Here is a 19306-nt window from a genome sequence, read left to right as displayed (position 1 = left end):
ATGAAACATGCAAATGTCTGCTACAAGAAATTTATTTTCATCATAAAAAGTACACAAGTGTTTGCAAAATGTACAATTATTACTGTGATATATTTTTGTTAATATTTCAAAATTCAGTCAGCATTCAGTTATCATCAGTGGAGGATTAAGAGAAGACTAGCCAGGAAACCAGTCCCTACTGGCTTCCTCAAATCCAGATTTGATCACAGATCTTGAGGCAGGGAAGAAGGGGTGCTCCCATTGCTTATATCTGACAGAAAACAGTCTTCATGCATCTCATTAATATCAAATATGAAAGTAAAGCTAGTTCTTGACACTACCCTCTGAAAAGAGCAAAGTGCAAAATGATATTGACACACCACAGATGAATCTGGGCACAGTATCATCTGAGCTTCAGTAAAAGTTTGTTCAACTTCTTGACCTACAACTTGCTAATAAAAAGCAAAGTTGTTACTGCAAAACTCTGAGAAAATGAAGCATGCACCTTGAGCACACACTGCCATTCACTGATGGGTTTTCAATAGAAGGATGTCTACTTTGTAACCTTTGAAGGTATATTTATATGGAGAGTTTTTAAGAAAGTGGTAAAATACACCCAGCTCCATCTATCTTAAAAGTTCCTTTCAGATGTCACTGGCAAAGACTGCCATTATAAATAAACTATACTTAAACAGAACATCTGGGCTGGTCTTTGTAATGCAGACAAATACAAGTCGGAATTCTCAGGAAGCATATTATGTTGGCTTCAGCTAGAACTGTTATTTCCAATTTGTACTGGTCTATTTCAAGCATCGTGATCTGCTACACATCTCTCCACAAGTTCCTTCAGGTTAGGATTCTCCATGGCAGCAGCAATTCTTTCTTTGTCGTTGATTTGTTTGTTAACTGCAAGAAAAAAAAAGAATCCAACTTGAGTTGACTTGATCAGAGCAAATTACAGAATTTGCAAACATGCAACTGCTGGAAAGACTACAGCAGAAGTTTGGAGTTTTGCTCTATGCTTATAGTGATTGGAATTATGTACATGAAAATCGTTTCAATCACTAAACATTGAATTGACTACTTGAGGAAGTTCTCCTTACTTTCATCCTCTGTAGAATGTGTTCCCTTGGTGATAAAGATGTCGATCTGATTTGGAGGAAAGACAAAATTTCAATTACTTACAATTCTCAGTTTTTAGTGGATGTTCGGAGAGAACTTCCACCCACCAAATTTTTTTGGCAAATCTTTCAAAACAGGGTCACATGTGAACAGAATTTCAGAGCTTACATCAGAAATTCTAACTTGTCTCTTACAGCACACATTAAATAAAATGATACCTTGTGTTTTTGTGGAAGACTTCTGTCAAGCTTTACTCTAATGCACAAACCTGCAATAGAAAAACAAAATGTCTTCAATTGGTGATACGCAATGACATTTGATCAACTGCTAATCTTGCAGGGATCATATTGCATGTAGATTTGTGAAGGTCAAAATTTTACCAACATTACTGTGACTGACCGATCAATGTTGCCAGTGAACAGTGTGGTACTGTTGGTGTGAACTCCACTCGGATGATGTATCTATCGGATCCCTCCTGCAATGGATGAACTTTGACCCCTTGCTCAAAAACAACTTCCAGCTCTTCCAGTGTGTTAGGTTTTTCTGGGTCTCGGATATCCTTGATCAAATCTGAAAATGGACAGAACAGCAGAGTTCAGGATGTGCTAGGCTATAGATGATTGATTCTTGTCTCAAGGGGAGTCCGGGTTACTTCGCCCCTAACCACTTCACCCCATTCCCACTTCGCCCCATCCCCACTTCACCCCATCCCCACTTCACCCCATCCCCACTTCACCCCATCCCCACTTCACCCCATCCCCACTTCAACCCATCCCCACTTCACCCCATCCCCACTTCACCCCATCCCCACTTCAACCCATCCCCACTTCACCCCATCCCCACTTCACCCTATCCCCACTTTACCCCATTTCCACTTTGCCCTATTTCCATTTCGCCCTATTTCCACTTCGCCCCACCAATTATCGCTCATTCTGTTCTTTAGTTACAGAGGCAAAAGCCTAGATGCAACAAATAAAAAATTGACATTTGAGTACCCAAATAACGGTCAGAGAATCCAAGTAGCAAATGCCACAACAACGCTTCTGATTTCCTGACTGACCTTATTTTTCAGCGAGACCCTGAACATTTTCATAGATTTTTTTATTTGAAAAGCAACTTTTGTTAATTTCGCAAGTTTTCTTCGTGTTTTGCTGTTGCTGTGGTAAAAGCAAGTGTGCAAAGTGCAGGTTCCCAATGGGGCGAAGTGGAGATGGGGCGATGTGGGCATGTGGCAAAGTAGGGATGGGGGGCAGTGGAGATGGGGCAAAGTGGAGATGGGGCGAAGTGGAGATGGGGCAAAGTGGAGATGGGGCAAAGTGGAGATGGGGCGATGTGGGCATGTGGCAAAGTAGGGATGGGGGCAGTGGAGATGGGGCAAAGTGGAGATGGGGCGAAGTGGAGATGGGGCAAAGTGGAGATGGGGCGAAGTGGAGATGGGGCAAAGTGGAGATGGGGCAAAGTGGAGATGGGGCGAAGTGGAGATGGGGCAAAGTGGAGATGGGGCAAAGTGGAGATGGGGCAAAGTGGAGATGGGGCAAAGTGGAGATGGGGCAAAGTGGAGATGGGGCAAAGTGGAGATGGGACAAAGTGGAGATGGGGCGATGTGGAGATGGGGTGACGTGGAAACGGGGCGAAAGTGACTGTAAAGCGTCACAAGAATGGAGGACAAAATCCCACATTACCCACAGTATAACTGCGAGTATTAGATTTTCAGAAGAAAACAAACAATATTGCTACATCTATCATTTGTAGCATAGATATCAGCTGCTATGTCCTCTAAATTGCTACATCTATCATTTGTACCATAGATATCAGCTGCTATGTCCTCTAAATTGCTACATCTATCATTTGTACCATAGATATCAGCTGCTATGTCCTCTAAATTGCTACATCTATCATTTGTACCATAGATATCAGCTGCTATGTCCTCTAAATTGCTACATCTATCATTTGTACCATAGATATCAGCTGCTATGTCCTCTAAATTGCTACATCTATCATTTGTAGCATAGATATCAGCTGCTATGTCCTCTAAATTGCTACATCTATCATTTATACCATAGATATCAGCTGCTATGTCCTCTAAATTGCTACATCTATCATTTGTACCATAGATATCAGCTGCTATGTCCTCTAAATTGCTACATCTATCATTTGTACCATAGATATCAGCTGTTATGTCCTCTAAATTGCTACATCTATCATTTGTACCATAGATATCAGCTGTTATGTCCTCTAAATTGCTACATCTATCATTTATACCATAGATATCAGCTGCTATGTCCTCTAAATTGCTACATCTATCATTTATACCATAGATATCAGCTGCTATGTCCTCTAAATTGCTACATCTATCATTTGTACCATAGATATCAGCTGCTATGTCCTCTAAATTGCTACATCTATCATTTATACCATAGATATCAGCTGCTATGTCCTCTAAATTGCTACATCTATCATTTGTACCATAGATATCAGCTGCTATGTCCTCTAAATTGCTACATCTATCATTTATACCATAGATATCAGCTGCTATGTCCTCTAAATTGCTACATCTATCATTTGTACCATAGATATCAGCTGTTATGTCCTCTAAATTGCTACATCTATCATTTGTACCATAGATATCAGCTGTTATGTCCTCTAAATTGCTACATCTATCATTTATACCATAGATATCAGCTGCTATGTCCTCTAAATTGCTACATCTATCATTTATACCATAGATATCAGCTGCTATGTCCTCTAAATTGCTACATCTATCATTTGTACCATAGATATCAGCTGCTATGTCCTCTAAATTGCTACATCTATCATTTATACCATAGATATCAGCTGCTATGTCCTCTAAATTGCTACATCTATCATTTGTACCATAGATATCAGCTGCTATGTCCTCTAAATTGCTACATCTATCATTTATACCATAGATATCAGCTGCTATGTCCTCTAAATTGCTACATCTATCATTTGTACCATAGATATCAGCTGCTATGTCCTCTAAATTGCTACATCTATCATTTATACCATAGATATCAGCTGCTATGTCCTCTAAATTGCTACATCTATCATTTGTACCATAGATATCAGCTGCTATGTCCTCTAAATTGCTACATCTATCATTTATACCATAGATATCAGCTGTTATGTCCTCTAAATTGCTACATCTATCATTTGTACCATAGATATCAGCTGCTATGTCCTCTAAATTGCTACATCTATCATTTATACCATAGATATCAGCTGCTATGTCCTCTAAATTGCTACATCTATCATTTGTACCATAGATATCAGCTGCTATGTCCTCTAAATTGCTACATCTATCATTTATACCATAGATATCAGCTGCTATGTCCTCTAAATTGCTACATCTATCATTTGTACCATAGATATCAGCTACTATGTCCTCTAAATTGCTACATCTATCATTTATACCATAGATATCAGCTACTATGTCCTCTAAATTGCTACATCTATCATTTGTACCATAGATATTAGCTGCTATGTCCTCTAAATTGCTACATCTATCATTTGTACCATAGATATCAGCTGCTATGTCCTCTAAATTGCTACATCTATCATTTATACCATAGATATCAGCTGCTATGTCCTCTAAATTGCTACATCTATCATTTATACCATAGATATCAGCTGCTATGTCCTCTAAATTGCTACATCTATCATTTATACCATAGATATCAGCTGCTATGTCCTCTAAATTGCTACATCTATCATTTGTACCATAGATATCAGCTGCTATGTCCTCTAAATTGCTACAGCTATCATTTGTACCATAGATATCAGCTGCTATGTCCTCTAAATTGCTACATCTATCATTTGTACCATAGATATCAGCTGCTATGTCCTCTAAATTCTCTTCCTCTTCTTCATCCCATTCACAACTTGTGCCTGGCTCTGCCTCAGTACTCTTTGATGTCTGTCCACCGTCAGCTACTGTCGAGGAACCATGACTAGTTGCTGACATCATGAACAGCTGAAATAACCCTAGAAATGTCAGGATCATTGGTGCAGTTTCATCTAGTTCACATCTGCAAAATAAATAACATGATGGAAAAAACATGGTGAACCATATGAGGCCTATCATGCCTACTCAATCATGTCCATATATAAAAAAGTCAATGACAACAAATTGAACAATATCATTAATACAATGAAAAGCATGCTCAACATTGAGGGGATTGCATACTTGGGGATCCCCAGGTTTTTGTCATTTTAATTTTGTAAAACTGATCATTCCCCCCTCAAAAACAACTTGGGCAACACTCTCTTTATTGCGCTGACCCTATTTTTGGAAATTTCAAATTGTAAATTGTGAGAAAACATGACTTTCTTACTGATAAAGTAGCCATGAAAATTCGAATCCACAATGTGTCATGTGTTAAAACACTCAGTTTTCCTTATAATTTCCCTCAAAACCCTGCCCTTTTTTATAACATCAACCCTAGTCCCTACAGTTATTGAGCACTGAGTCGTAACCCCTTTTTCCTTCCCAATGCCTTTCTACCTGTAGGCCTACCGTACCATTGTGTAAAATCACCCATTGCCCATGCAGTATTTGCGCATGGAGGTAGGAATAGTCATTTCGTTCAGGTGAATTCACAAGTTAAAAAGTAGCTACTCCTTCAATTATGGGAACTGGGTACCCAAATTTAGAATCCCCCAACTTTCGTGTGTCATTAACATGATTCGGATATCCTACACTAGTGTGATTAAAAGCAACAGCCTACCTTTATATGCTTTTTAACTAATAAGCTAGCTTCGACGCGATGCAGCATCCGGTACTCTATGTCAAACTCAAGTCTGAGTGCTCAAGCGCTAAACAAGCGCCCCTTGGCCCCGGCCCCATGCATATTCACCTACAATAATAAATATACCCAACAATGGAGGGCGCCCTTTACAAACACCGGCAACTTACTTTAGCTCTGCATCTGAAGTCTAACCAAGGGATCACTGGGAACGCTTGCCTGACTGACGCGATAAACTTAACCTTACCGCTATTGCCAGCTGCAGACTCGACTAAGAAGTAATACCACAATTTTCATTTTATTTATAACGAAACTTAAGTTGCACAGCAGTAGGTGATGTATGGGAAATCTTTACACGATTGCCACTGCAGGCATAACACGTTATGAGGAAAGCAAACGGGGTGACTGGACAGTATAGATCCGTAAAAACAGGGTCCTACAGTACTGTGCTCTCCTTTCGTCGACGTGACGTACATGTAGGCAGGTAGGGCCCTGTTTACCAGAGAGTCCTTTTCACACTAGTCTGAACTTACCTGGGTAATTAATTACCTGAGTAGTTTTTCATACCTGGGTAGGAACTAGCCCCACTAGTGTGGCACAGACTCTCTCTCCCGATCCATCGGGAGTGAGAGTCTGTGCCACACTAGTGGGGCTAGGTAGGAACTAACCCGGAGAATCGGTTTCACATCCCAAAACTTCACCCCGCAGTTTAGCTTACGCTCTTTCATGCCAACCCGGGCGATTCGTAACTATGTTCACACGGCAGAAGCGGCAACCCAGAGAATCGGGTGCATGTGTGCATGGCTCAACCTCAGACCTCTCAATTGTGCTCGCTACAGCATCATAGCATAATGGTGCCTGTCATGGAATTGGAAACCCCCAGCATTTGATTACACTTCTGATGAATTTTGCCAGTTTCGCCATTGAAAAAGAAGTGTTGATGTGTCCTGATGTGTACATTTAGGGCTGAGTCAATTCAAATAATTCACTATTCCAATATTTGACCTTCAATTTGATCGAATATCTGAATATTCGGTTGTACCAACCGATTGTTGAGGAACAACCATTTACAAAATCAGTTGCAATAACACGCACGGTTGTACGTTATAATCACTCTAATAGCTTCCCACATGGAGTATATCCAGCCAGGATTTAGCAAGATTTAAGAGATGAATAATACTTCTTTTCCTGTTGAAGGTGTATATTCCTTTTAAATAGCGGTATTTTAATGAATAATGTACCTTTTGAATTGTTGTAAGATTTCTGTCACTTTTCATTTGAATCTGCATGAAACAAGCCTCCATGGCACAGTTGTTCTCATTTAAAACAAAAGAATATTCTCCCTCCCTTTCATGAATTTTGCATTTGAATATTCAAATTTGAAAAATAAATCTGAATATTCAACAATTGATGGAAAATTTGGATATTCAGCACAGCCTTATGTACATTACGTGCAAACAAAAAACTAATGCTGGTAAAGCCACATGTGTTCATGTATGCAGCATGAGGTCAAGACTGGTGCCTTCCAATGGTGTACAAGAATTTAATTCAGACAGACAAGTAACTGTCCTTTGTATGAAGTGCATGTGAAAATAATGCACTGTCCGGCCTATTCGGGGTTAAATTTGAGATAACCCAGGTAACAGCATACATGTAGGCTGCATCCGAATCTCTTGTCTAGAGCTAGGTCTAGGTCTTTGCTCCATTGGAAATGCGTGGAGATGCGCAGACAATAGACCTAGCCGTAGCTCTGGAAGCCCGTTTCGGACACGGTTTTAGTGTGAAACCTGCCTGTATGTGTCAGCCGTAAACTACAAGACAGTCACTGTAGTCAGGTAACGACATTGCTGATCCTGACAAACATGTTAGCTGGTTAGTCATGTTGCTAGTTGTTACCTACATGTAGATTTTATTATTTATTTTATTTTGTTATTATTTTAGATCATTATTCTTACTATTACATTCGATGCCTTTTAAAGTGTCTATTCTGACAATCTGACACAACGTTTCCAATTGAAATTTCAGGATGTGCTGGAGATTTTCACATCGTGTTGTTTGTGTGCTTCCTGGACCTCTTCTTAGAAAATGGCATTGCACCTTGAATAGGAGTTTGATGGCTTCTCACTTCAAGAAAAGATGGTTTTACAGTCAAGGGCAAATGTCATCTGGTGAAGGAAATGAAGATAAGTTATCAAGCAACCATCTTGTTAGGAATCAGACTAAACAAATATTCCAGCCTGGGTTGTTTCACATTAATATGTCATTGCCTGAACCCATCAAGCAAGTGAACAAAGTGAATGCAACAAAGACTGGAGGTGAGCAATCCAGAAAACGTTCTTATATCAATTATGGGATGCATTTAGATCCAGTTATCTTCAGACAATTGCCTCAGGGATGGGTGCTGGAGAAAAATGGTTCAAAGAAGGAGATTTTCCATCCCAAGCTCACTCCCAGACATTTTTACAGGGAGGCCGACGAATACAGTGAGACAGCTGTCATCTACCCACAGGTTGCAAGAGCAGACATGGGTGAAGACATTCACACAATGAATGCAAAAATCTTTCCGGATCAGTTTCATCTTGGAACTGGTACCGGCAAGGAAGACTTGAAGCAACTTCTAGAATCCTTTCTGAAGTGCAGTGATGATGTCCTCTTAGGATTGGCCGATGACAATAGATTTGCTGACTTAACTGAGTTTCTTGGCCACCAGTGCTCGGAGCTAGGGACCAATGAATTTGTTAAAGTTCTGGTTTTGTTTGCAAGAGTTCAGATCCGCACCAGTACCCTGGCTCTGCGGATATTTGAGACGGAATGTGAAAAGAGATACCCGGATTGGAATGTCCACACATCCTTATTGGTTTGTGATGCTTGGAGGCTTATTGGTCTGAAAGTGAAATCATTGAACACCAAGATTTTTGGTCAGATTGAATCGCAATCAGATAAACTGACAAAGTACCAAGTGGTCCAGTTGATGTATTTGATCGGGGAAAATGGCCATTGCCACAGAAAATTACTTGATAGTCTTCAGCAGCTTGTTCTGGAGAACTTGGACTCCTTGACCCTGACACAGCTTGGAGCTGTCTGCCAAGGCTTCTTCAAATCTAAGACAAATTTGAAGTCATCCTTGGTCAGTGGCCTTGCTAAGAGGATACACTCCGAGCAGTTTGATTCAGTCCACAGTTTCTACCTTGTTGGCATCTTAAAGGTAGATGGAAATCATTTGAACTCATTTGTAGAACCTTATATTCTACCAGAAACCCTTTTATGTTGTAGATTTGGGCATAAATTGAATGAAATTTAAAACTATAAGGCTTGACATTGTTAAAATGCATATTTGTATTCACTTTGATTTGTAAGCCACTAAAAAGTTCAAGTGTTTATTTTGCTTTATGTGTTTTGTTGATGGTGTCAAGTACCAATAACACTAATACTATTTCTAAAATTCTTTCAGCTAAAAAGAACTTTAATTTTGTGACGACTTGTAAACAGTCATGATGTCTATAATAGCTGTTCTTGTTCTCTGTCAAGGTGTTGCGGCAAGCCTACTTTGGTCATAGAAGCCTCTTCGGTCATATCAGTCAGGAAATCAGTCCACGTCTTCCTGAGTTTCCCATCTCTGCTATCATGCATGTGCTTCTCACTTTTGCCACACTGCACATCCATCACGACAGACTTTTAGAGGCAGGTTCACAAGTCCTCTTTCAGCGCTCCCAGGAGTGCCGTTGCAAAGATGTCTCCAAATTTCTGTGGTCCTTTGCTACACTCAATTACCACCCTGAAGATTCAGAAAGATTCTTTACAAGACTATTGGAGCGGATGGTTGAACTCCTTGAGGAATATGAGGATTTTCCCGTGTTTCTTGTCTCTGGTCTTCTGTCGTTGGCTTACCTCAACATTTATCCAGCTGAGCTGCTGAACCTGGTCTTCAGTCCAATGTTTCTCCATAAGATAGAAGGTGAGCGTACAAGTGCTTCTGCTTGAGTGGTTTTTATCAGGATCTTCCATTAATCACCTTGTCCAAGAGTGTGGTGAATGATTGGGCCTTTGACTTGACTTGTTCCAAACCACTTCAGTCTGTGGTTCAACTCCAGCCAAAAATTCCATATGGATGGTGGAGATTGGGAGTGCTTCATGGTTAAGGGTTAGTACTGAGTTGGATTCTCCTTGCATTCATGTCTATCTGGTTTCTTTTCTTCCACAGAATATGCTAGGAGGTCTCATATTGATCCAGTCAGAGACTTGTTCCTGTTGCATTCCTCAGTTAAGATTGAATGTCCCGACTACCAAGGCAACCGTCTGAGCAAGGTATAAAGATCAAAGGTTACTCAACAGCATGGTAAAGGTTGGATAGTCTCTTCTGCTTTATCAAGTATGTATGTAGTTTTCAAAGACTTTGTACTCTAATGAGAAATCCATTAGATGGGTGGAGTCAAGAAATCCTCCCCACTCTTTGAAAATCCTTTTATTTGAAAGGGACATCAAATCATCCACAAACTCAAATACTAAGCTCTCACTTTGTGGACATTTCAAATGAAACAAACTCGAGAGAAGAACCTTTGTTTTACAGCATTTATAATTGCTATTCTTTTCCTATAACTCTCCAGGATTTTTTCTTGAGAAAACCGTTGTCTCCCAGAATGTTTGGTAGTCTTCAATATGAGCTTTCTAGGCGTCCATTGCTAGCAGAAGTTTCCTCATCTCTTGCATCCATTCTCGGTGGAGAGCAGTACATCAAGCTTGGTTTTACTCTGCCACATATGAAATCAGCTGGTAAACCATCAATGTTGTTTTCAGTCAGCGTGAGGGATTAATAATCATAATGTTTGACTATGAACTATCAAACTGACACAGAAAATTTAGTGTCAGAATATGTGCCTGTGATCTCTAGAACTGCTAATCAATGCTCTACTGCTTGAGTTATCCATCCCAATAGTGGTAGTTTGCAAGTATATCAATGTCTGTATAAATCGTCATTAACCTTTATGTGGCCAAGTTGCCACTTATCACACCAAAAGTCAAATCGCTTTCAATTCTAGCAATGATTATTTTGCATTTGCTTTCCAGATATTGAAATTCATCTGGACTCAGACAACAATCCCATAGCAGCTAGAAAATTTATAAACCTTGCACCGTCGTCATCGCAGTTGTCAAGAGAGAAAGTTGTGCCACTCGACCCCTCCATTATCAACAATTTGTCTGGGATAAATATTGGGAGACTGAGACCCCCAACAGGAAATAGAACTGCATCCAGCACCCCCACCAAAATAAGAATAGCCTCCGAAGATGAAAAACCCCAAGACAATAGGGAGCAAGATACAGCAGACAGGAGAAAGTGGAATTCAGTAGAGTCTGACATTCCATCTGACGGGACGCTTGCAGTGGACAGATTGGTGTTGGACAGAGCAGCTTTGTTTGCACAAAAGAAAGTTCATCCTGATTGGTCATCAAGATTTGACATTCCTGGGCCACTGAGTAAAGATCTACAAGGAAACAGGTAAGTATTCCTTCAGACATATCACTCGTAACATCAACCATGTTTGAACAATCCTGCATTCTTTCAAAATTGTACCTTTTAATAACCCCTTCATGCTCATCGCATCGTTTACATGCTCATAGCTCAATGTGAACGTCCGAGAGCTTGTGAAAAAAAAGCTTGATTTGGGTGAGACTTGAACTCACGACCTCCTGCTTTCTAGTGCAGATATCTTAACCAATCGACCACTGAACTTGCTGAGATTGGCTGGCTGGTGCAAGTCAGATGTAGCAGCAGGTACCGTGAACTTTATCAGTCTCTTTGTATTTTGTTCGGCAGATTAGCCATATTAATCTGGTCCCGTAATCACTTCCACTTCAATGGCAAGAAGTTGCTAGGTCTGCATTCCATGAAGAAGCGACAACTTATGAAGCTGGGATACAAGACTGTCGATGTGAGTACAGGAATTGGTTTGATTCTTGAAATGTTATTTTGAATTGGTTTGTTACAATCTTTGTTGCATGTACTGATGAGATTGAATTTTAATTGAAAGCACATTTGATTTTGTCTCGGCATTTGCATGTGGTGTGAGTTGAAAAGGCAATTTGCAGCTACTACAGAATCATGCTCAGTTTTTGTAGGAATAGAACTTGGAGAATGTGGTGAATCATGGTAACACTTACTGTTGCTGGAAATATAGCTTGAACCCTTCAAAGTCAAACATTTTGGGTAGGAATGAAATGGCACAGGTTTTGTGCTTCAGACAAAATTTGAAATCCCAAGTAACAGATTCCTGAATCCATTAAAATCCTACAAAATGTGGAAGTGGATTTGTAGGTTCAGGAAGGTTCCACTTCATGTTCTTCTCATTTTACACCCTATTTTGTTACGTTGATCAATGCTGTATTAACTTCTGTTTAGATTCCGTTCTTTGAATGGGACAAGTTGACTGGATCTCAGGAGAGGGAAGACTATATCAGACAGAAAGTATTCCCTGGCAAGCTGGACATCAAATCTTAAAAAGGTACTTGCAGACTTCTTGAATTTACCAAGCTTACATTTCAGAATCATAATCGCTGGCTGATGGCATATGTCAAACCATTTAATAACAGTGCTCTTCAGAAAAACATCATTGTCACCACACGCTCTAGCGATTATCTAAATCCTAAATACAGCTTCCTTGGGAGTCTTAATGGCCATGCCATATTGAGAACAAACAGAAATTTATAAACAGCTCTTGGTAGAAATTCATTTTTAGATTAGCATTTGTTTACATTTTTTTTTAATAAATGTGTGTTCTATACAGCAACACAGGAATGAAACAAGACTTGTTCAAATTTACCAAATAAAAAAAAAAAGTATGAGGGGCATGGTTGGCCCAAAAATAATGTGAAATATACCAAAGTTTTACAAAGCAATATACACAGCAAGTATAATTGGCAATACAAAAAAATTACACAAATTGTTGTAAAGATTGAGAGATTCTTCTGTCATATTATTCAGTAGTCAGTGCCTAAACTTAAGTGATTTTTTGTCACAACAGCACGTTATAAAATACATGAACCAATAAAAGTCAAGATTCTTTCATTTGAGTGAACCCTGTGAGGGAGCCCTAAGCCAGATTTTCTGCCTTTTAAAGTCAACAGCATTTTTAAAGCAAACATACATCCATGTAAACTTATACTGAATGGTGAGATACTTCAGTCTCCTTACAATTCAAAGACCATTTTATGTTAGTAGACAATGTTACATTATGCCCACGTTAGGGTGGAACTTACCAATTTCTAAGATGACCGTAAATTTTGACAAAATGTAACCATAGCAATAATCTGAGGGAGACTGTCTGACACCGAGTCACTTCTCCAAGGTATTTACCATTCCTGTTACATGATTGAACAGCTCTTCCCTTTGTTGCCTCTAAACTTGTGACTTTTCTTGGACCAGGTAGAGCCATGAGCTGCAAAATAAACACATCACATTATCAAAACTGAACAAATTATAGATGTGCAAATAAAGTGTGGATGTAGTATGTGACTAATATTGAAAATTGAAAAAGCTGCCTTGCTGATGGTCAACACTCTTTTGCCAAATTAACATGTTGGTCGACTAAGCTAGTTTCTTTCAAAGAAAAGGGCATATTTGTCATTGCACAAACAATATAGGGGCACTTAGTCTCTTTTCCAGCCATGAAGGTTGTGTTACATTACCTGATGTCGATACATAGGATGTATGTGTGTAGTCTTGAACTCTAGACCAGTGGTCGTTGTCTGTGGAGTATTTATAAACAGGGCTACCACGGTCCAACTCAGGATCCCACCATGCTTCTGCTACATAGCGAGGGCCCTGATGGAATGCAATATGAGATCAAACCTTCAGATTCATTCATCCAAAAAAGACAGAATGTTACTCTTCTTGGGCAATTAATATCATAAGTTATGCAAAGGATGACCAGTTGTTGGGATTGAATGGAATTCAGTAGGAGAAAACTGGAAGTTTTTTCGGAATATTTCTTACTAACTGAGTGTAAATGTGTCAGTTTACTTTAAAGAAAAACATTCATCTGTGTCTGCATCTCTAAAATATTGTCGTAGATTTGCATGTCAAAAATGTTGACATTGTAATAGCAGACCCTGTTTAGTTCTCAAGTCTCATATTGACTGAAATACTTGCCTCTTTAGGTATCTCCTTGCCGTCTTCATCTTTTTCCATTGTCATGGATGAGGGGTTCTCCTCTAGTTGTTGGAACATGTCTGTCAGCTCTTCAGTCATTCTACCTTCCTGTTTCACCTCCTCTGCATACTGCTGTAGTTGCTCTTCCCCTGCTTCCCGGTAACACACTACTCAAGAGATGACACAGAAACCCTCCAACGTTCTCACCAAGTAAAGTTTTTATATTTTGCTTCTGTAGCAGAGAGTTTGCCTGAATTATTAGGAATATCAGTTTTGTGTGCTAGATCTCAGGCCTGGGAAAAGACACCTTACTTGTAAATGTAGGTAGCCCTATTCGTACATGTAATTCAACACAGTATTTTGGAGGTCAAAGTTGAGTTCACACTTGAGTCAAATTTATTATTCAACTTATGGATGTAAATCACTGTCTGTTAATAATTGTTAACAATTATTCAGAAGCATGATGTATCATTTCATTTCATTTAATGCATTGTCCTTGTAATGCTTATATTGTATCAGAGGAACTTACCAGCAAGGAACATGTCAGTCAGATAGTTGAAATGTTGGAACTTGATGAAAGCTCCGCTGGATTTCTCAGCCAGCTCTTGGTAGAAGTTCTTGTCAGAATCACTGTTCCTGACTTGGACACCATAAATCTTCATACAAAAAACAGAAATGTTGATAGAGAAATAGGTCAGATTGCATCAATTTGGTAAGCCACATGTTGGTGCCACACAAGTGAGGCCATTTTCTACCCAGAAATTTCCACACATTTTCAAAGATTCTGAGAAATGTCAGAAAAAACTCTTATCACATTTTTTCTAATGTTCCCCCAAATGTTTAATTATAAATTAGTTTTCAGATATTTCTCCAAACTCTAAATTTTCTTAAAAATCAAATCAGGTCCCCTTAACTAACAAATGTAATGATGTAACTTTTTTCACCCTTTCCAACCGAAAAAGCAAAAGGCTGTTGAAATAACAATTTGGACTTGATGTTCTATTTTCAACAAGGAGATGACAAACCTTCACACCCATTTGACACAACTTCTCCAGTTCCTCATGCCAGTTAATGCGTTGGTCAGTGTGACTGATTGCATGTGGTTTCACATCTCCAATAATGACCAATGCCTTTGCTGCATCTTCACTCCAAGACAGTTCCTGGGCTTTGTGTAACACCCACTCATAGCACTACAAGCAGAAATAAGACAAAAAGTTCTCAAATTTTAAAACCATTAGTTTTTGTCTTGGTTGTAAGTATGGGGTTTCATTTCTTGAAATCCACTTTACATGTTACTAAGAACATTTTGACACAAGACCGGAGGGACCAGATTTTTTTTCCTGCTGTTAGTCGAGTGATGTGTCTCTAGCAAGTCACTTTACCCTTATTTACCTCTATCCATCAAGGAGAATAAATGGGTACTAGTGTAAGTAGGTAGAATGGTAGAAACCGTCAATGGTCAGGTAATCCATCCACTTGGAATAAGATATTCTTAGTTGGTGAGAAATTTACAGAGAACCACCAACCTTAAGAATCATTTGGCAATTTGGAAGCAACATATGAAACCTGTGACTTTTGAGAACTTATTTCTTCCCAATTTTTGGGGAAGGGGTATTATGTCTAAAGCTTGATTTATTTCCAACTATTATTTGATTTATTTCCAAATAATGACATCCTTGGAATCTTCTCAACTTACAGCATATGGTCCTTCTCCTCCAGTTCGTGGTACACGGTTGATGTATGTCAGTAGATCCTCAGTATTGGAAGTCAAATCAATGGAACGTATGACGTAGGTACTCTGATCACAATAATCTCCATGGGACATGATTCCAATCTTTATACCTGGGATATCTCTCAGCAAGCGAGAGACTGTGTTATCTAGTTTAATTCTCACCTGCCAAGGTAGAAGAGAAATCCATGTGAGTCAGTTTGCATGAGTACTTCCAGTTTTTTATGAGTAAGCATGGAGTTGGCATTTTTCTATAGATGCATTTAATAACAAGTTTGTTACCAAGGCTTCTGAAAATAGTTGTATTTGCGTGGTGCCACACGTGAATGGTGAAGAATAAATAATGAACTAAGATTAAGAACCAATATCTTCAGGAATTTCGTCATGAAGTCAGAAAATTATCACAGAATACTAGATGGGCCCTTGTGAATTAACTACTTTTCAAATCCTCCACACTCAACATTCACGACAATTTAAATTAAATTTAAATCAAATTTGATTTGAAATCTCTGTGTCTCTTATTTTTCTAAAATTCTCACATACAAAGATGCATGTACAAGTTTTGTAGCAACTCCAATGCTCCACTGCTGTTGAGAATTTGACTGTTTAAAATTTCATTTGATTTACCTCACTCAGAGATTCATACATGCTACCAGTTGTGTCGAAGGAAAAGACTACTTCAACTTTACGGTTTTTATCCCATCCATCAGCAAAATTAGCAAGCAGCTCCTGTCAACACATTAGTTGTTTCAGTCAGATGTTACATAATACATGTATGTAGATTACGTTACACTTCAAACAAATTCTCTGTTGGAGGATGTCACCACTGGCAGTATTGATCCAAAACGTTACCAGACTGTTGCCATTCTCCAAGCCTCATGTACAATATGAGCACACAATTTGTTGAATGTTCTCCATGCATATGTTGATGAGGGCACTGTGTGTACTGTCAAACAAAATGTCATTGGCTGGGAGCTGAAATTGGCTGGTTCTCAGTGCCTACATTAAATACTAACCAAGGAGGTTGTGGGAACCAGTTTGGGAGTAAGCTGACTTCACTGGCTCATGTGAATTGTTATACATTAATTGTTTCAACATACCAGGAAGGCACTATTTGAAATGGGGGGGGTGTGAAAAAGAAAGCTCTGATGACTGTTGAGAAGTTGATTTGTTTTAATGGCACTTTCAGCTACTCAGGCTATTTGCACCAGACTTTTTGAAATCTTATTCACAAGACTTTCCATGGTATTCATGCCTTCTAAACCCTTCTTGTATCCATCTTCATTGTCGTCTTACCTCCAGAATTGCTGGATCTAATTCCTCCTCCCGTTGTGGTTCATCATAGTAAGCAGCGCTAGCAGCTTGTTCTACAACTTCCAATAATGCCTCATCTTCAACACCAAGGTCTTCAGCCAGACTCTTATCACCAGTCAAAATCTTGCCTTTCAGCTGCATAACAAAAGGATTCCAATAGTGAATACAATACTTAGTTTTTCTATTCATGTGGGAGGTTCACGTCTCCCTCTTGCTCCGGGCTTGGGCAGCCACCCAACACCAGCTTGGATTAACAACAAAAGTGAACTTTTTTATATAAAAGAAACGCAAGGTGTGCCTCCATTAGAAATTTGAACTTGTTATACTCTGATCATGTGCGAATTATGGAAAATGAATATGTTTATGCTAAACACTAGATATTTTTACAGTCCAATTTGGCAATGAAGGCATTCACTAGATGACACTGTCAATTAAGCTAACTTACTTTCAACTTGTAGATTAGATTGTTGGCTACTCCCTGTTTGTCCAGCTTATCTTTGATTCTTGCAATGATCTCCTGCAGAGTGGTGACATTTTGGATCGTCAGGGGAAGGGTTTCACCTGAGGGAAGTTTGATGACGACTGTCAGCGATTTTACTTGTATGATCTGCAGGGAAAAGAAAGAAGTTGAATCCTTGAATACTGATATGGTCTTGCTCATTTGTCTGTAATTGTTGCATCCAGATGTGTAGCAATTTAAAAAGTACATCGAGAGCTATTTAAATAAGTAGTCATGTTTGGTGCCCAGCCTGAGTTCCAAGTCCAGTGCAGCTTAGGACCTAAATTTCTTGTTTCTACATTTTTGTTCACTTTGTAAACAATGACAACTAAAAATGCTGTAAATTGGTTATGTAACTCCAGTTAGAGTCCACCAGTGACCAGGGCTGATCACAGACACTACCAGAGTGTTGGGCACAATGGTTGAGAATTGAGAGGGTACGGCTGAAATGCTGTCATTTTACAAGGGACACATGGATACTGTACAAAGCATGTGTCCTTAGTTCTTGCAAGGAGAAGGATTTTGGAGGATTTGGAAGGTTCACAGAAAAAATACCTAGTGAGGTTAAAAGCACAGAATTTCCTTTTCAAAACAATTTTAGGAAGGCATCAGAGATACATGTATGTCTTTCAAAATATTTATGGATTGATCATGAATCAAAATCCATTTTAAAGTACACATGCATGTAGTCTTTCCTTGTTACGTTTTTGACAAATGTGTTTGCTGGATAAGTCACCTCTATACAGCAAACAGGAGATCTGTCATGCCCTTTACCATACAGATCAAGGTAGTCTGACAGACCTCCAGGTGAAATTCCTCATTTAACTTCCTACAAGTGCAGTATACAGGATTTCCTTGCTTAAGAGGAAATGGATTGTGGACTACATGCTGTCCGACACAAACACCAGTCACCTCTTGCACAAAAACCATGCCAAAATTTATATTGCTATACAATGTACAAATTTGTAAGCATATAAGATGCAATCAGAATTTCAAATCATAGCTTTACATTTTTTTCGGGTATGAAATCTACTTTACAAATGGCTCCTGGCTACCTCCAAGTCCTCCAAAAATGCAACAGTACTGTGCAGTATGTTTATGGTTTGAGGCCATCCAATATGACATTTGTAACACAGGCTTTGATTTGATGCCCCAGTTTGTGGAGGTGACTGCATAGCAAAGGGCACTGGCCATCTAACTCAGGAATGACCATGTTCGTCAAAGATGTCTTTTACGGGCAGTGACGGGATTTTAAAAAAAATCAAGTTAGAGGACAACAGACTTACGTCAGATTTAAGAATCGTTTCAGGTCGAACACCGAGGTAATCCATCGTATGGTCTTTGTTCAGCACTTTGCCGGTATATTTCAGCCGTAGACTGCTGCCAGGCACCCCTTCCTCCACCGCTACTTTCTCGCATACTTGACGGACCGTCTCGTACTTCGGGACGGGCATATGATATACCCGGCCCGATGTCAATTTAATGTATACATCGGTCGTCATTTTGAGGAATCAAGTAACACCAACTAACAGCCTGATGTTTGCCAACGAACTGCACTTCCAGATTCTGAGGGAAAGCAGCCAGAACCGGTGTTTATGTGGACGGAAGCGTTGATGCTGTTGCGCCATTTTGGGGACTCCTGTTTTATGTGGAAGCCCTGAGCTATATTTAGCAGCCAATCATATCTTTAAGTTTAATGGTCGATGATGTCATTCTAAAAATAGAATCAAGTCTCAATCTCAAGCTAGCCCCGG

At 39.4% G+C, this 19306-nt stretch overlaps 3 protein-coding genes across 5 annotated transcripts; 1 reads left to right on the top strand and 2 right to left on the bottom strand.

The window, feature by feature from the left end:
• Nucleotides 1-16: 16 nt before the first annotated feature.
• On the bottom strand, nt 17-5982 carry ciao2a (cytosolic iron-sulfur assembly component 2A). Its single transcript, XM_087136632.1, has 6 exons — nt 5850-5982; nt 4945-5150; nt 1501-1671; nt 1320-1369; nt 1083-1128; nt 17-885 (listed from the first exon to the last, which is right to left on the bottom strand). The coding sequence occupies exons 2-6, from the start codon at nt 5123-5125 to the stop codon at nt 785-787; spliced, it is 549 nt and encodes a 182-aa protein (XP_086992758.1). The 5' UTR covers nt 5126-5150; nt 5850-5982; the 3' UTR covers nt 17-784.
• fastkd5 (FAST kinase domains 5) lies at nt 5904-16238 on the top strand. 2 transcript variants are annotated; one of them, XM_022255398.2, is made up of 9 exons: nt 5904-6145; nt 7893-9072; nt 9396-9822; nt 10069-10172; nt 10472-10637; nt 10932-11361; nt 11680-11794; nt 12262-12364; nt 14019-16238. In XM_022255398.2, exons 1-8 carry the CDS (start codon nt 6003-6005, stop codon nt 12358-12360), a joined length of 2664 nt encoding a protein of 887 aa, XP_022111090.2. In that variant the 5' UTR covers nt 5904-6002; the 3' UTR covers nt 12361-12364; nt 14019-16238. The 2 variants fall into 2 exon arrangements, with proteins under 2 accessions (XP_022111090.2, XP_022111091.2); XM_022255399.2 differs by lacking the exon at nt 5904-6145 and adding an exon at nt 6152-6351.
• On the bottom strand, nt 12413-19210 carry LOC110990405 (uncharacterized). Of its 2 annotated transcripts, XM_022255400.2 has the most exons (10): nt 18839-19210; nt 17499-17660; nt 17036-17188; nt 16367-16468; nt 15707-15904; nt 15036-15200; nt 14540-14666; nt 14011-14177; nt 13548-13683; nt 12413-13297 (listed from the first exon to the last, which is right to left on the bottom strand). In XM_022255400.2, the coding sequence occupies exons 1-10, from the start codon at nt 19052-19054 to the stop codon at nt 13224-13226; spliced, it is 1500 nt and encodes a 499-aa protein (XP_022111092.1). In that variant the 5' UTR covers nt 19055-19210; the 3' UTR covers nt 12413-13223. The 2 variants fall into 2 exon arrangements, with proteins under 2 accessions (XP_022111092.1, XP_022111093.1); XM_022255401.2 differs by lacking the exon at nt 16367-16468.
• Between the last annotated feature and the right edge of the window lie 96 nt (nt 19211-19306).

This window comes from Acanthaster planci, linkage group LG05 (genome assembly GCF_054643075.1).
Source record: "Acanthaster planci isolate LZ-2023a linkage group LG05, COTS_SCS, whole genome shotgun sequence".
NCBI lineage: Eukaryota > Metazoa > Echinodermata > Asteroidea > Valvatida > Acanthasteridae > Acanthaster > Acanthaster planci.
The sequence above is the reverse complement of the archived record's forward strand: the minus strand, read 5'-3'. Positions and strand labels throughout refer to the sequence as shown.